The following is a 15,132-nucleotide window of genomic DNA, read 5'->3' as shown; positions in this document are numbered from 1 at the left end:
AAAACTCAGCGCGCATTAAATACGACGACCACCTTTCTCCCTCTGGATCGAACGATCGAATTGCCGAGACATGTTAGTTTGAATACACCACTTTCGTATTCTTGTTCTATGTCTGTATAAAACTTGAGAGTCTTTAAATTACAACAGAAGTTTTTATTACATTAACTTAATGCTGGCAACAAGACAACTAAAAATGGCTGCAACCACACGATCTGACTGCACACTCACACTGCGTACAGAGATAACTATATACAAAATATATATATATACAAAATTATATATATATATAAAAAACTATATATGGTCCTGTGCAGCACCACCTGCTGCACGGGAGGAGCAATGGATCCTCTCACCCCACACAGTCCACCAAATATCACATAGATGCTGCAAAAGTTATAACATACAAAAGGAAGTTATTTGCAGCCAGGGGGGACACGTCCCCCCTGTTTTGAGAGGTGGTGGACGACCCCCCCCCCCCATTTTTTGTAATCCAGATTTTAAAACCCAGTGAAATCTCTGCTTTCCGCGAGACAGTGCGGGTGGGACCGCTGATCGAGGGCGCCGATTGGACGAGAAAGATGTCGGTCAGCATGCAATGGGGGCGGGACATGATGATTCCACACGATTATTGGAGGAGGGAAGTGTCGGTCAGAGGTGGAAGTAGGGGTGGGGGTTGGGACTGAGGATAAAGCGCGGTGATTGGAGGAGGGAGACTCTCGGCACAGACCTGCGTCTCATCCGCAGCCAGGATTCGATCCCGGCTCTCTGGCGCTGTCCCGTCCCCACCCGAGTGCCCCCCCCCCATGCCCGGGGGTGGCCACAGAAGTCGGGAGTCAGGTGGGAGCTATGCCCCCAGGCCCACAGCCACCGCAGAGAAGCAGCGCTAAACCCAGCTCAACTCTGCCTGTCCCGCCAGGTGAACCTACAGCCCTGCCTGGACTTGCAGGAAATATGGCCCAGGTTTACAGCCAGCGCGGAGAAGCGGCGCTGGTATCCCGTCAGCCCAGGCAGGGCTGTAGGTTAACCCGGCCAGACAGGCAGAGTTGAGCTGCATTTAGCGCTGGATTGAGCCTCCGAGGAGGTGGGGGGGGGGGGGTGCCGTGTATGTGTGTGTGTGTGTGTGTGTGTGTGTGTGTGTGTGTGTGTGCGCGTGTGTGGATAATGTGTTAAAACTATGTATACTACAACAGAGATAAGAACAAAATCATATTGTACAAGAAAAGGCACAAATTGGAAGGGATGCCTGTAATGCGCACATAGAATACGTTAATCGCAAAATAACGATGCCCTACCCTAATTAGCAGGTTGTAGTATGGACATTCTTACTTTGGAGGCGGTATGCCCACAAATCTTCCACTGAAGAAGCGTGCTATTAATGGCAGCACTACACTGTAACAAGTCCATGGGCGCTATCTGTGTCCAGGATGCCATCTGATCACTGAGGTGCTGAGCAGCATTTGGCATTTTCCAATATAAGTAGCAGCTCTTACTTTGGCACCATCAGCCATTCCCCAGGCCTAAAAACCCTCCAAAGAGACTAAATGTCTGTGAATCTCCAACAAAGAAAAACTTTCAAAGTCTATTTAAATACTACACATCAGAATAAAACATGGCAAACTTTAGGAAATAGAGAAATTAGTACATTTTGATCAACTCAACAAAATAAAAAAATGAAACTAGCTTTTAAATGTGCTTTATCTGCAGTCATTTATTCCAATTGAAATCAATGCAGCATTATTGCATAGGTAGATTTTTGTAGGCAACAACTGGATTCCACGAGGTTAAAGTGAAGAGCAGTTATTTCAAAAGTTGCAATTAGCCGACCAGAGGTTGAAATTTTGCTTTCATCCCCCCCAGTTGGATAAAAGTGACTGTTTTATTTTTATAAATCCAAACCAATGCGAGATATAAAACACAAAGTTCAAAATCCAAAGATATAACCTGGTGAAAATGTGGCTGTGAAAGATCTTATTCAAATTCTGCTTGATATGTACCTAGAAAAAATACTTCCGTTTAGCTGATTTAGCTGATCATCCCAAGTCAGTTTGGTTTCAGAAATACCAGTGTGTAAACATTCCCAAGCAAGACAATCCTGGACTTATGCAGATACATTGCAAGTGTAGGACACAATGAGTCATTCTGTCAATTTGTCATTTTACTGGCATGGAGTGCATGCAAGACTATTTTCTTGCTGGGAATCCCCAATATTATGCGGGGCACTTCATCTCCCCGACCCTATACCAATTACTTAATTTTGAGAATTCTGTTCATTCAGTGCAAATTTGAAAACTGGAGAATAAAGAAAGCAACTGATTTTTTTTCCTTCAAGGTTTTAATATGCTCGTAAATATTTTTGCGCATTTAAACTACTTTTTATTTAGTCAGTTTAATGACGATACCAAATTACCATAAATAATTGAAGATCAGAATTTTAAAAGTGACTAGACCAAGGGCAGACCCGTTGGGTCTGCTCCCCCAACGCAGCCGTTCCCTACCCGTAGCCCCCACGGGAGACGTGGTCCTCCAACTCAAGCGGCTCAGGAATGAGCAGTGCGGCAGTTTTTAAATGGCGTCTTTGAGGCGAGATGCGGGCGCCAGCAGCCGTTATGGTCGCTGGCCAGCAGGAGGCGACAAAATGAGTGAGTTGGGGGGGGGGGGGTAGAAGGTTTTAATGAAAAATGTGGACATAAACATAACAAAATCTAATGAGGAGTGGATAGTTGGAATGGAAAGTGAAATGTCTACCGAAATGGCTGCTTCTATGGGTGAGAAGCCAGTTTATTTTTGAAATATTGGGGGGTGGGGGGGGAGAAGGATTTGATTAAAAACGTGTACTTAAACACGACGAAATGTAATGAGGAGCGGATACTTAGAAAGAAAAGCGAAATCTCTACCGAAATGGAAATGATCTCGGAGATTGAGCGTCTGGATTCGGCGTGGCAATGAATCAAAGGAAGAAATGCAGCCGGCAGCCGTACATGTAAATGGATCCATTCCGATTGGACATCTGCGAGCATCGGCCATTCCGATTGGACATCTGCGAGTATTGGGCTTTGTGACATCACACGATGGAACGAATCAAAAGGCAGAAAGGCAGCCGGACGGCAGCCAGACGGCAGGCGGCAGGCACAGAGTTTTAATAGTATATAGATAGATAAAATCTTTCAGATTTGACTAGAGGCAAAGTCTGCTGTCAACTTTACTCCCTGCTAAACACCATTACAACCTCCCAGGAGTACACAATCCAAGGATTGCTCACCTCCGTGTTTATGCTACATATTGGCATACCCAGCCTGATTACATTTGATTAGGCAAGAATTAAACATCAATCCAGACCAATCTGGATCAAGACATGGGTGCTCAAGATCAAATAATTTGAAAAGATTGATTGTCACTTGTGGCTCAATGTAACGAGGTCGTCAATTTAAAAGGCAAACTTTTATTTTCTCCGCAGATGCTGCTTGATCGGCTGAGAAATCAATAAGAATTTAAACAGTAATCATAGATTCTAAGTCTCAAAAAGATGCGTCTTCTCAAGCTTCAAGCTGTGTATAAATTCTGTTCAATGACTGATCATTTCCAAATCAGCTGAATTTAAATCAATAATAAAATAAAATCAGCATTTCATAACTGTTAACAGTAGTTTTTAAGCATGTACACTGCATTACATGTACAGCGTACACAATGGAAAACGTGTCTAAGCTTCCACAGCAATATAACCCAGGTGTCACTCTATTTAGTTACACTGTCTGGAACCAAAATGGAGACATTAGGTTTTTTTCTTTGCGATATATGGCATTTTATCGCATCAGAACTTACCATAAGAATTCTTTTTACTAGACTCGTCTGTAATCAATCACCTTGTTAAAATAAACGAGACCATTATTTTAGGTTTCAGGTCAGCAGAAATTGCTCTTAGTGTTTAACTGTTCTCAGAAAAATCAACAATCTTCTGGGCTGATGCCGGAGTTAAACAGTTGCTGGAATCTTTTCAGATCCAACTTATTTCTTATAACTGAGATATAAAGTACATCTTTTAATATCTGTTGAATCATAAAACCTCAATATGCGAGTCAAAATAATCCAAGCCTGTTTATGAGCATGTATATTTATGGCCTCAGAGTTGAGCAAAACGTCTCTTAAGGCTTGATGGTACCGCAAATCACCTGCAAGATCTGTTCCCTTGAGTATCTGTGATAAATTAATCTTGCTGGCAACTCTTGTGGCAGTTACACTAAAATGACTCATCACTGCAATCCTTGACTAAATTTAGCGGGAAGTTGCTGTGCTCCAATTTAAAAATAAGCAGAATATTTAATAATTTAGTGAGTAACTGCTATCACTTCATCAAGATTTAGCATGCATAAACAATTGGCAATGTAAAACAAAAATTAGAAAGGTATGATCTTTCAACTCTTTCACCACTTATGATACATTATTTCCTTTCAACATAAGCTTATAATAGAAAATGAACTCAAAATATTATCACAAGCACATGCATATGTTCTTTGGCCTAAGTGCTCAAATTTTCCATTCATAAAACATGAACAAATGTAAAAAATAACCAGTCAGGAATGACTCAAAACATTTCAAGGGCCCACTATGAGCCAACAAAGTTGACCAGCTACGTGCACTATCCAATATGCAAAACAGAAGTCAGTAAGTACTATGGGAGTCAAGAAGAATGCTGTGCCTTCAGCAAGTCAATAATTTCACTCATAGGACCATATTATACAAGCTCTTCAATGTCTTTAGCTACTTCATCAATAACCTCTTCAACAAATGGTCAGAAATAGAGGCACTGACACAGTATTCAGTTCCTACAACTTCAGATTATGACGTAATCATTGCCCAAAAGCAGCTAAATACCGTGACAATATTCAAGCTTAGGTTAATATTTTACCCAAATGCTGATCATCACTTATGTGCCAGAAAGTGACGTTCTCCAATACGTCAGAGTATGACTTTTTCCAAGCAGTCTCACAAATTATGGCTGCAAGTCTCAGTCTGGATTTTCAGCAACTGAATCACATCCTGAATCTCCAGAGCCTTTCCAACATTGACAGGGCACATCCAATGGATTGCTCTCTACTTGCCATTGTGAGGGCAAGTTCAACATTCTATAATCTCAAAATGATCAATCCAGAATAACCAATCAACTTGATTGAGATACCATTTATCACCATAAACAGCCACAATCCACATCACTCGTACATTATTGCTGCAATGTGTATATTCTACAAGATGCATGGAAGCAATTTGCTAATAATTCTTTAACAGCATCTGGCAAATGCAGAATTTCTATCCTCAAAAAAGACCCCAGATATGGGAACATCAGTATTTTGAACTCACGCGTGAAAATGTTCCTGACTTGGAAAACCATAGATGTTTCTTCAGCGTTAGAGAATCGAACGACTGAAACTTCCTATCCAGCAGTAAAGTGGGAAAATCCAATAGCTATTCAAGAATGTGACTCACCACTATATTTTTAATTAATTGGTGCGGAAAAAAAACTACAGCATTGGCAGTGGCACTCACTACCCACTTGGATAATGAACGCACAGAAAAATCACCGCTTACATTTCCATAATATTTCCATATATTTCACTTTTCACCATAGCCTACTATCTTACATGTTTAAAATAAGGAATCAAATAGAAAAGGATGAATTTGCTTTCATATAGATCGGTCCAGGCCATCCCAAAGAACAATATATTTTGGAGCAATCATTCATAGAAGTAAAATCAGATAGGGAACATAACATAAGGAAAATATAAGGAAAACCAGGAAAATAAATTAATTAAATTACTCCAAAAATTGTTTGAAAAACTTTTTTGATCAATACCATGGCCAAGATTTTGCAGTTGTAATTGTGGCAAATCCATCAGCAACTTTGTTCGGTTTAAAACAGAAATCTTAACGAGTTGTTTGTGATTCAAAACTACAGATGCAGGAAATCTAAATTAAAAACAGAAAATGTTGGGAAGACTCAGCAAGCCAGACAGCCTCTGCGGGGAGAGGAATTGTTAACATTTCAGTTAAGAGTAGGATGGAGAATTAAAGAGACAAGCAACCAAGCACCCACAGTCACTCCTGTCGATTGAATTATTAAAAACTTGGTAAAATTTTCCACCGTTAAGATCACAGGAGTAGAGTTATGCCATTCGAACTATTGAGTCTACTCCGCCATTCAATCATGGATGATCTCTGCCTCCTAATCCCATTTTTCTGCCTCCCCATAACACTCGACACCCTGTTTTAATCAAGAATTTGTCTATCTCTGCCTTAAAAATATCCACTGACATGGCCCACACAGTCCTCTGTGGCAATGAGTTCCATAGATTAACTACCCTCTGACAAAAGAAGTTCCAACTCACCTCCTTTCCAAAAGCGCGCCCTTTAATTCTGTGGCTATGACCTCTGGTCTTGGACTCTTGGACTAATGCAGGGGTCGGCAACCCACGCCCCCCCCAGGCCGAATGCGGCCCGTAACCCGAAATCATCAGGCCCGCAGACGTTTTTTTCCTTCTGTAGTCATCCGGCCCGCAGACTTCCTTCATCTCCGGTACCTCCCGGGCCCGAGGCGCCCGGACGCGGTGATGCAGAGGCCTGCGCTGGTGGCCGCAATTGCGGAGCCGCCGAGCGCGGCCGAGCTCTGGCTGTACCTCAACCTGCGCAAAGCCGCCGGCACAGCCGCGCACCTTCTATGTCTGGGTTTCACCGTCGGGATCGGGGTTGTCAATAAGCTGGGGACGAGTATGATTATTTGAGTCACCACCTTCAGGACAGAGCCAAGGCAAAGGTCCGTAGGTGCGCCGTGTTCGTGAGCACCCGTAACTAGGGGCCAGTGCTCCGGGTGGCGTCCTTGAAGGGGCGGGATCCATGTGACACGTGGTAGATGTGACCCGCCATTCGCTCACAGACATGCGCCCCGGCCCCAATGCAGAATAATGGGCCTGTCCCACTTACGTGACATTTTCGGAGACTGCTGGCACCCATCATAGGTCGTTGCAGGTCGCCGAAAATTTTCAACATGTTGAAAATCCAGCGGCGACCAGAAATACGCTACGACTCTTTGGGCGACTGAGGAGACCCACAACCATACAGGCGACACCCCGGTGACATGTCGCGGGGTGAAGCCTCTATGTATAACTATATATATACACACACACACACATGATACATAAGATAGACACAAGTCAAGTCAAGGGAGTTTATTGTCATGTGTCCCAGATCGGACAATAAAATTCTTGCTTGCTGCAGCACAACAGAGTATTGTAAACAAAAATACAGAACAGTTCAGTTCAATATACACATAAATCAACACACAAACACATAAATATACACATAAACACACAAACATATATCTGCCGAAACTAGTCTTTGAGGGTGAGAAACCCAACCGGATTACTGCAAATAAGCAACGGCTTGATTTTGGTTCAAAAATCAAAATGATTTGATATACATTTATAGCAAACGTGTGTGTTTTAAGTTATACCAGGTTTGTTTCCTAAAATAAGAATTTCTTTTGCTGAAGAAGCAATAAGACAATGTATCATTTATATTGAAGAACATTTTTTTTTTAGATACAGATGTGACGTTCATAACTGATATTTTTAGAGGCTGCAATGCCAGCATTCCGTGAACGTATGCTTTGAAAATTATTAGGTAAAATGAAAAAAACAAAAAACAAAATGTTGCTGTAAAATAAATTTGCTGAAATAACTGCACATCCATACCTATAATTGCAATTAAAACAAAGTACTTGTACTATAACACCAGGATAAGCGCTCAACCAACAAAACCAAGCCGAAAGCCAAAGTACTATCTAAACTGATTACACGAACCTATGCTAAGTTTGTTGCTAAACATTCTGAGAACATTTGAACTGAAAAAGATCCAAAATGTTAAAAAGATGTTAAATTGCAAGTTAATAATGAAGTACTATAAACATTTTTAATGTAAATCACACTTGAAAACAGACTAATAAAAGAATAATTGCTAAGAGTGGCACTAAGGTAGTGGCTATTGAGAGATCCTTTGAAGAATTAATATAGGCTCTTACGACTTCATAGATTTTACTCTAAGGCAACAGAGAAACTTTAGACACCCAAAATAAGTTATGGCAGACAATCAGATTTTTACTAGCTTAGTTTTCATGCCGACACAATTTATTTTGGAGCTGAATTACTGTTGAAGAACACCACAGTTTTTTCACCTATCCGCAATATATAAATTGGTTCATAAAAATAACTGTTTTGTTAGGCAGATATTTTAACAGCAATTTTGATCCAGGTTATCATTTTGGCCAAAGTAAATGATATGATAACAGTGAGTGTACTTGGTAATGCTGCCGGTAGTAAGACCACCAAATGTCAACCATCTATAACGTTAAACAGAGTTGTGGCAGCAGATCCTGTACAAATAATTTTTTTTTAGTTTAGATTAACACAAAGAATCACTGGCCTAATTTGAGGAACTGAAAGGTAAGACACCACCATTCATTGTGATCATTGCTGATCTTCCACAATCAGTAACCAGTGCCTGCCTTATCCCCATACCCCTTGATTCCACTTGCCCCAAGAGCTCTATCTTAACTCTCTTTTAAATTCATCCAGTGAATTGGCCTCCACTGCCTTCTGTGGCAGAGAATTCCACAAATTCACAACTCTCTGGGTGAAAAAGTTTTTTCTCGTCTCAGTTTTAAATGACCTCCCCTTTATTCTTAGACTGTGACCGCTGGTTCTGGACTACCCCAACATTCGGAACATTTTCCCTGCATCTAGCTTGTCCAGTCCTTTTATAATTTTATATGTTTTGATAAGATCCCCTCATATCCTTCTAAATTCCAGTGAATACAAGCCCAGATTAAGCTCGTGAACCTACGCTGCACTCCCTCGAATTAGGATCCAACATCATCCCCGTCCCCATATCTGGGAGCCTGAACAAGACTGACAACTATCGTGGCATCAGCCTGACATGTGTCTTGGCCAAGGTCTCCAACTGCTTGATTCTCAACCGGATTCAGGTTGCAATCTACCCAAGGGTACGTTACAATCAGAGTGGCTTCAGAGAGAAGAGGAACACGGTCACACAGATCCTTGCCCTCCGAAGAATCATTGAGGTGAAGAATAACAACTTGTCGGCCATCCTAACCTTCAGAGACTTCAAGAAGGTGTTTGACTCGATTCATCGATGCAAAATGGTGAGGATTTTGAAGGCTTACAGTACCCCTCCTCCTCTCCTGAGAGCAATTGAGGGGACATGAACTTGGGCACCACTGCCAAGGTTGTCACCCCGGCTGGCGAGAGCAAAGTGTTCGAGATCCTTGTGGGGATCTTAGACAGACACGCTGGCACCCTTTCTCTTTGTCATTGCCCTTGATTATGCCATGAGGCCGGTGCTCAAGGAACATGAGGACACAATCACCCAAGGCGTTCAAGAAGAATCAGGCCAGTCAACTTGTCAGACCTCGACTTCGCTGATGACTTTATCCTGCTGTCAGACCAGATTAGGGAGACACAGGAGCTGCTCGGCAGGGTCAAGACAGATAACGAGAAAGTGGGGCTCCACCTCAATGCCAAGAAGACGGAGTGCATGGCGTTTAACGTTGGTGACCATGAGCTTCTCAAGACCAGTGGCGGTGCATCTCACAAGAAAGTGGAGGACCAAGTACCTGGGAGCGAGGATGCAGAACTCGGAGAATGACATCAAGGTTCGGAAAGCGCTCGCATGGAAAGTCCTCAATAACATGGAAAATCTGGACGTTTCGGATCTCTAAGGGTCTCAAACTGAGATTCTTCCATGCAACTGTAGAGACTATATTATTGTACGGGTGTGAAGCATGGACTCTCACTTGAGCACTGTCCAAGTCTCTCAATGGTACCTACATCCAAATGCTCAGAAAAGTTCAAAATGGCAGTTGGAGGGACCACATCACCAACGCCCTGCCCTACGGGGAGATTCCACATTTGACCAAAAAGATCAGGTGGTGAAGGATGAGGCTCCCTGGTCACTGCCACCACCCCCAGAAATGCCAGCAAACAAGGTTGTGCTGTGGGAACCCACCCATGGAAGACGTGGCCTGGGACAGCCAATCAAGACGATGCTGAAAACGTTGATGGAAGATGCATGTGTGGAGTCAATGGAACAAAGACTTAAGGATTATATTGATCACCGAATAAACATATTGCAAGATGACCTTGATAAATTAATAATAATATAATAATAAAGAGGAGCTTGCCAGCTGCACGGAAGACAGAGATGTGTGGTGCATCCGGCACCGTGCCCATCGGAAACCAGCACCACTGCGTCGCTAATGTTTTCAACGATGATGAATCAATCAAAAGGAGAAAAAAATTGGGACTTTGTTTTCCAAAAGAACAGGTTCAATGAAATTGCAATCAGAATGCGACACTAATTCAATCTCCTTGTATGACCTACAACACCTCTCCTTTCCAGAACAACAATATCACATCTGTATTGTCAAGCAAAAATTTTGTATTTTTCAATCACCCTTCTATCACTGAACAATTACAATCCACCCTCTCTTATGACAAACCTGTCACCCCAGGCGTCCTAGGAACTGCAGATGCTGGTTTAAACCAAAGATAGACACAAAAAGCTGGAGTAACTCAGCAGGACAAGCAGCATCTGTGGAGAGAAGGAATGGGTGACTCTGGAGAGAAGCTGCTGCATTTCCCCCGAGTTACTCCAGCTTTTTGTGTCTAACCCCAGGCATCAAGCTGGTGAACCTTCATTGTCTTTACTACACATATATCCTTTCTCAGGTAGGGAGACCAGACATTCATAATCTTGCAGATGCAGTCTCACAGGATTTTATCAAATGGGGGCAAGATGATCCAATCTCATTGCTATAAAAGCGAACAGCATATTGACCTTTCAAAATGGTTGCTATATCTACATGTTAACTTTCAATGTTGAAATGCTGCTGAACCCCTCTAAATGCCAACACCTTTCAACATTTAAAATCCATTTCCTATCAAAAACAAAATTTTGTATTATTTTCTATCTGACATACTTTGTCCATTCATCTTGTCTGCCCATATTTCCTAAAGTTTTCTGTATTCCCTTCTTAGCAATCTTGGAGATATTATAGCTTATCTCATTATCCAAATCAGTGAACATATTGTGAACTGCAGGGGGCCCGTATCACAATCCTTGCTGCATCTTACTAGTCGCAGCCTTTGAAACCAAAATTGTCATATTCATTCACATTCAGTTTTTTATCTATTAAACAAACCTCAATTAATTCTAGTATATTAATACCATGTCCTCTAAGTTTGCAAAATAATCTCTTGTATATCAAACAGATTTGTCAAACGTGATTTCCGTCATAACTCTATATTGACTGGCTAATCCGATCATTCTTTTTTACGTGCCATTACGATAAGATTCAGGATTTTCTCCATAACAGATGTTAGGAGCAACTGGTCTATAGTTCCCAGCTTTCCCTCGCTCTTTTTCCTTAAATACAGGGGTTAGACTTACCATCTTCAAAACTGTCGGAGTCTTTCTAGGATCTGCAATTTAGACCAAGGCAATCAAAGCTAGCACCACAGCCAGTGCCATCAAAACTCTTGGAGGCAGTTCATCAAGCCCTGGAGATTCACTAACTTTCACTCTCATTAATCTTTCCAATACTACATTTTTTCACCAATTATAATTTAGTGATTAGATGGAGGGCATTGGTTTCAAAACGGTAATGTTGCCATGAAGGCAGCTCTGTTTAGAACTATTTCGTACATGTGAATGCCAAGACATGTTCCAACCCTTTTATGAGGATGTTTGCCATGCTAAATACAAAATGACTCCTTTAAGCCTGTTTTCTACTTCTACTTCCTTCCAGTCCATTAATGTCCCACTCTGAAAAATGTCATATTATGGCTTAAAATTGTTGTCATCTTCATACTCCACAAACTTACCAGCATTTAGTGTCATTACACTGCATATCCTTTGTGCACCAATATACATTTCACTATATTCCTTCATGTTATATTCTTTCCTGATTTACAATTTTGTTTGAATTGAAATGAAAATTGCTAGTATACTTATTTATAATATTTTAAAAGTACTTGGGTAAGCACTTGAAGAGCCATGAACTGCAGGCCTGTAGAAGGTGGGATGAGGCCGGGTATTTCTTGTTTAACTGGCACAGTCATAATGGGCCAAAAGGTCTCCCGCATTATAAACGTTTGAAGACTATAAACCTTTCAACAATGGACACAAGTGAAAGTAGAGCCAAAGAAAACATTACCTTATACTTCATCTTAGGACATGAATGTATGTAGAAGCCCATGTAGTAACAACAGATATCAGGGACTATCTTCTGTAGCTCAGTGGTAAAAGCAATTTCCCTAGAATAAATCATAGCATACAATCAAAATCAATGGTCATTTAAATGTGTGAAAAGCAGTACGAGAGTCATTCTTGGGCTACATTTCTCCCAGGTTCAGCATTCTAAATATCTCTCTCCCTGTAATCCACTCCAACCATGAAAAGAGAATGGAAAATAATAAAAGCACACTAAAGGACACAACATTCAGAAAGCATCTCAGCTTTACAGACGAATGATGCTTCTATGCTAGCGCCGTCTCCTCTCCAAATAGCTTATCTGAAATTCAAATAGTCTTTGATTAAAGGGCCCATTTAGCTGCTTCTAGTTAATATTCATATCCTGATATTTTTCTTGAACAGAGATCACCAGCTGGGTGGAAGACAACAGAATGAGCAATAATGAGAGCATTTTTCTCCTTTTGCTTTATAACAAGCAAAAGAGAAGACTTTTCAGACCACAAAGCCAATTCATATGTAAATATACCACCTGCACAAATAAAAGTATAAGTATGCCTCTTTTAATCGAAACTTGGAATTTAAACTATGAACACAGTTGTAATGATTGGGAGGAAAAGAATGAAAACAGTGTTTTCAACTACCGTTGAAGTACTACATACAGCAGAAAAACACTTTTCTAATGTATTCTAACTTTTTATTTTAAATTGCTGTGGCTTGCTTTTAGTGGACCATTCTGTATAGCACTTGTTTTAATAACCAACAGAATACAATATACTCTCAGTAATTCAAATCAGTCTTGTGCTAAAGAAAACAGTGAAACATAAAACTGGATGAAAAAAGATAAAAGTGGATGAAAAAAATCTGAAGTAAAAATTTTAATTTGAGGCCAATGTTGTAAATTCAGAACTAGATACCAGCTGGATTTTTTTTCAGTATTTGACAAGCTTCAGTCTCTCCATAACTTTAGATTTCAAGCAAGTGTTCAGGATTTTGTGTCATAGTTCTTGACAGTCACAACTTTTCACAGTGAGCTTAGTCATGGGTGGTAAATCTAAAAACAGGAGTTTAAAAGTTCATCAGCAGGTAAAGACTTGTTTTTTTCCCCTAGGACCTCAGCAACACGTACAAGGAAGTCAGTTCCAGCAGAATGGCCATTTTGTAGCAGCTTCATTGAGAGGGGCTGCTGCGAGTTGAGAATGCTGCTGTGAGGTGCGTAACAGTGCGGGCTTTGGTGAATAGCAGGCTTCACTGAGGTGGATGGAACGTGCTTAAGATTTATTTCTCCTTCAATCCACTAGATTTATTTTAGAGTATACATCAAGGGGAAGTTATGGCAGTCAGTGGAGTGGCATGCTCCTCCTGTCAAATGTGGGCACTCAGAGAACGATCAAGTGCACTGATGACTGTGTCTGAAGGAAGTGTGTCCAGCTGCAGCTCCTCTCAGACCACATGGATTGGTTGGAGCCGCAGGCGGATTCACTGAGGAGCACACAGGAGGCAGAGGGGATTACAGACAATTGTTACAAGGAGGTGGTTACACCAAAGATTCAGCCAGATAGAAGTGTCTGGCAGGAGAAGCAGGCAGATAAGTGCAGGATTCTCCTGCAACTTTCTCCCTCTCAAACAAGTGTACCATTTTGGGGAAACAGGAAATGCAGACGCTGGTTTACACAAAAGGACACAAAGTGCCGAAGGAACTCAGCGGGTCAGGCAGCATCTCGGGAGAACATGGAAAGGTGACATTTCGGGACAGGACCCTTATTTAGACTGTTGGGGGGGGGGGGGGGGGGGAGATGGAGCTGGGAGAGTTGAGAATTTTGGATATTGCTGGGGGTGATAGCCTCTCAAGGGCAAATAGGAGCAGCAGCTAGGACAGTGACACCACATCTGGCTTTGTTGAACACCAGGGAAGGGTTCAGTTTAGGTGAACCATAGAAAATAGGAGACTATCATCAAGTACAGACAGATGTTTTTGTGGCCACAAGTGAGACTTCGGGATAGTGTGTTGCTTTCCTGGTGCCTGGGTCAAGAATGTCTCAGAGAAAGTACTGGACATTCAGACAGGAGAGGATGAACTGCCAAACGTTGTGGTCCATTTGATACCATTGCCATTGGTAGGAAGGGAGAATAGGTCCTGAAAATAAAATTTAGGGAATAGATTAAAAACAGGCCCTCCAGACTTGCAACTCAGGAACCCTGACTATCCTTTCTACATGAGAGTGAGGCAAGGATAGAAAGAAGGTGCAGTTGAATATTGGGAATGGTGATCATAATTCCATAAGTTTTAAGATAGATATGAATAAGGATTAGTCTGAACGTTTAGGGAAAGTACTAAATTGGGGTAAGGCAAATTAAAATATTATTAGGCAGGAGCTCGGGAGAGTAAATTGGGAGCAGCTGTAATTGGCAAAGTCCACATCAAACTTGTGGGAATTGTTTAAAGACCAGGACCGGCATGTTTGAGTGAGGGAGGATAAGGATAGCAAGGTAAGGGAACCTTAAATTGCGTCAACAAGAAAAAGGATGCAAATACAAGGCTGAGGAAGATGGAATCAGACATGGCCCTTTAAAGAATATAAAGCAAGCAGGCAAGAACTCAAACTAGCAATTAGATGCCATGTAATGTCGTGGGCAAATTGGATTAAACAAAGTCCCAAGGCATTTTATACATAAATTATAAACAAAAGCATAACTGGGGCGAAGGTTTGTGCACCATACATTGTCTTCTTGCATCTCATTAAGTTCCATAAGCATGGCCTAATCTTTGCACCTCATGTTTATTTAGTTTTTCTTAGATGCTGCTGTTCATCTCCTCAT

The 15,132-nt window shown here is 41.5% G+C and overlaps 1 protein-coding gene across 7 annotated transcripts in view; it reads right to left on the bottom strand.

Annotated features, from left to right (window-relative positions):
- The window catches only part of ate1 (arginyltransferase 1), a 153,448-nt gene that overhangs the window by 63,290 nt on the left and 75,026 nt on the right, over window positions 1–15,132 (bottom strand). For all 7 annotated transcript variants that reach the window (XM_033033808.1, XM_033033804.1, XM_033033801.1 and 4 more), the window contains one exon: window positions 12,278–12,377. In XM_033033808.1, the coding sequence (XP_032889699.1) occupies window positions 12,278–12,377 (100 nt within the window). The remainder of the gene's footprint in view (window positions 1–12,277; window positions 12,378–15,132) is intronic.

Source organism: Amblyraja radiata, chromosome 15, assembly GCF_010909765.2.
Source record: "Amblyraja radiata isolate CabotCenter1 chromosome 15, sAmbRad1.1.pri, whole genome shotgun sequence".
Lineage (NCBI taxonomy): Eukaryota > Metazoa > Chordata > Chondrichthyes > Rajiformes > Rajidae > Amblyraja > Amblyraja radiata.
The sequence above is the reverse complement of the archived record's forward strand: the minus strand, read 5'-3'. Positions and strand labels throughout refer to the sequence as shown.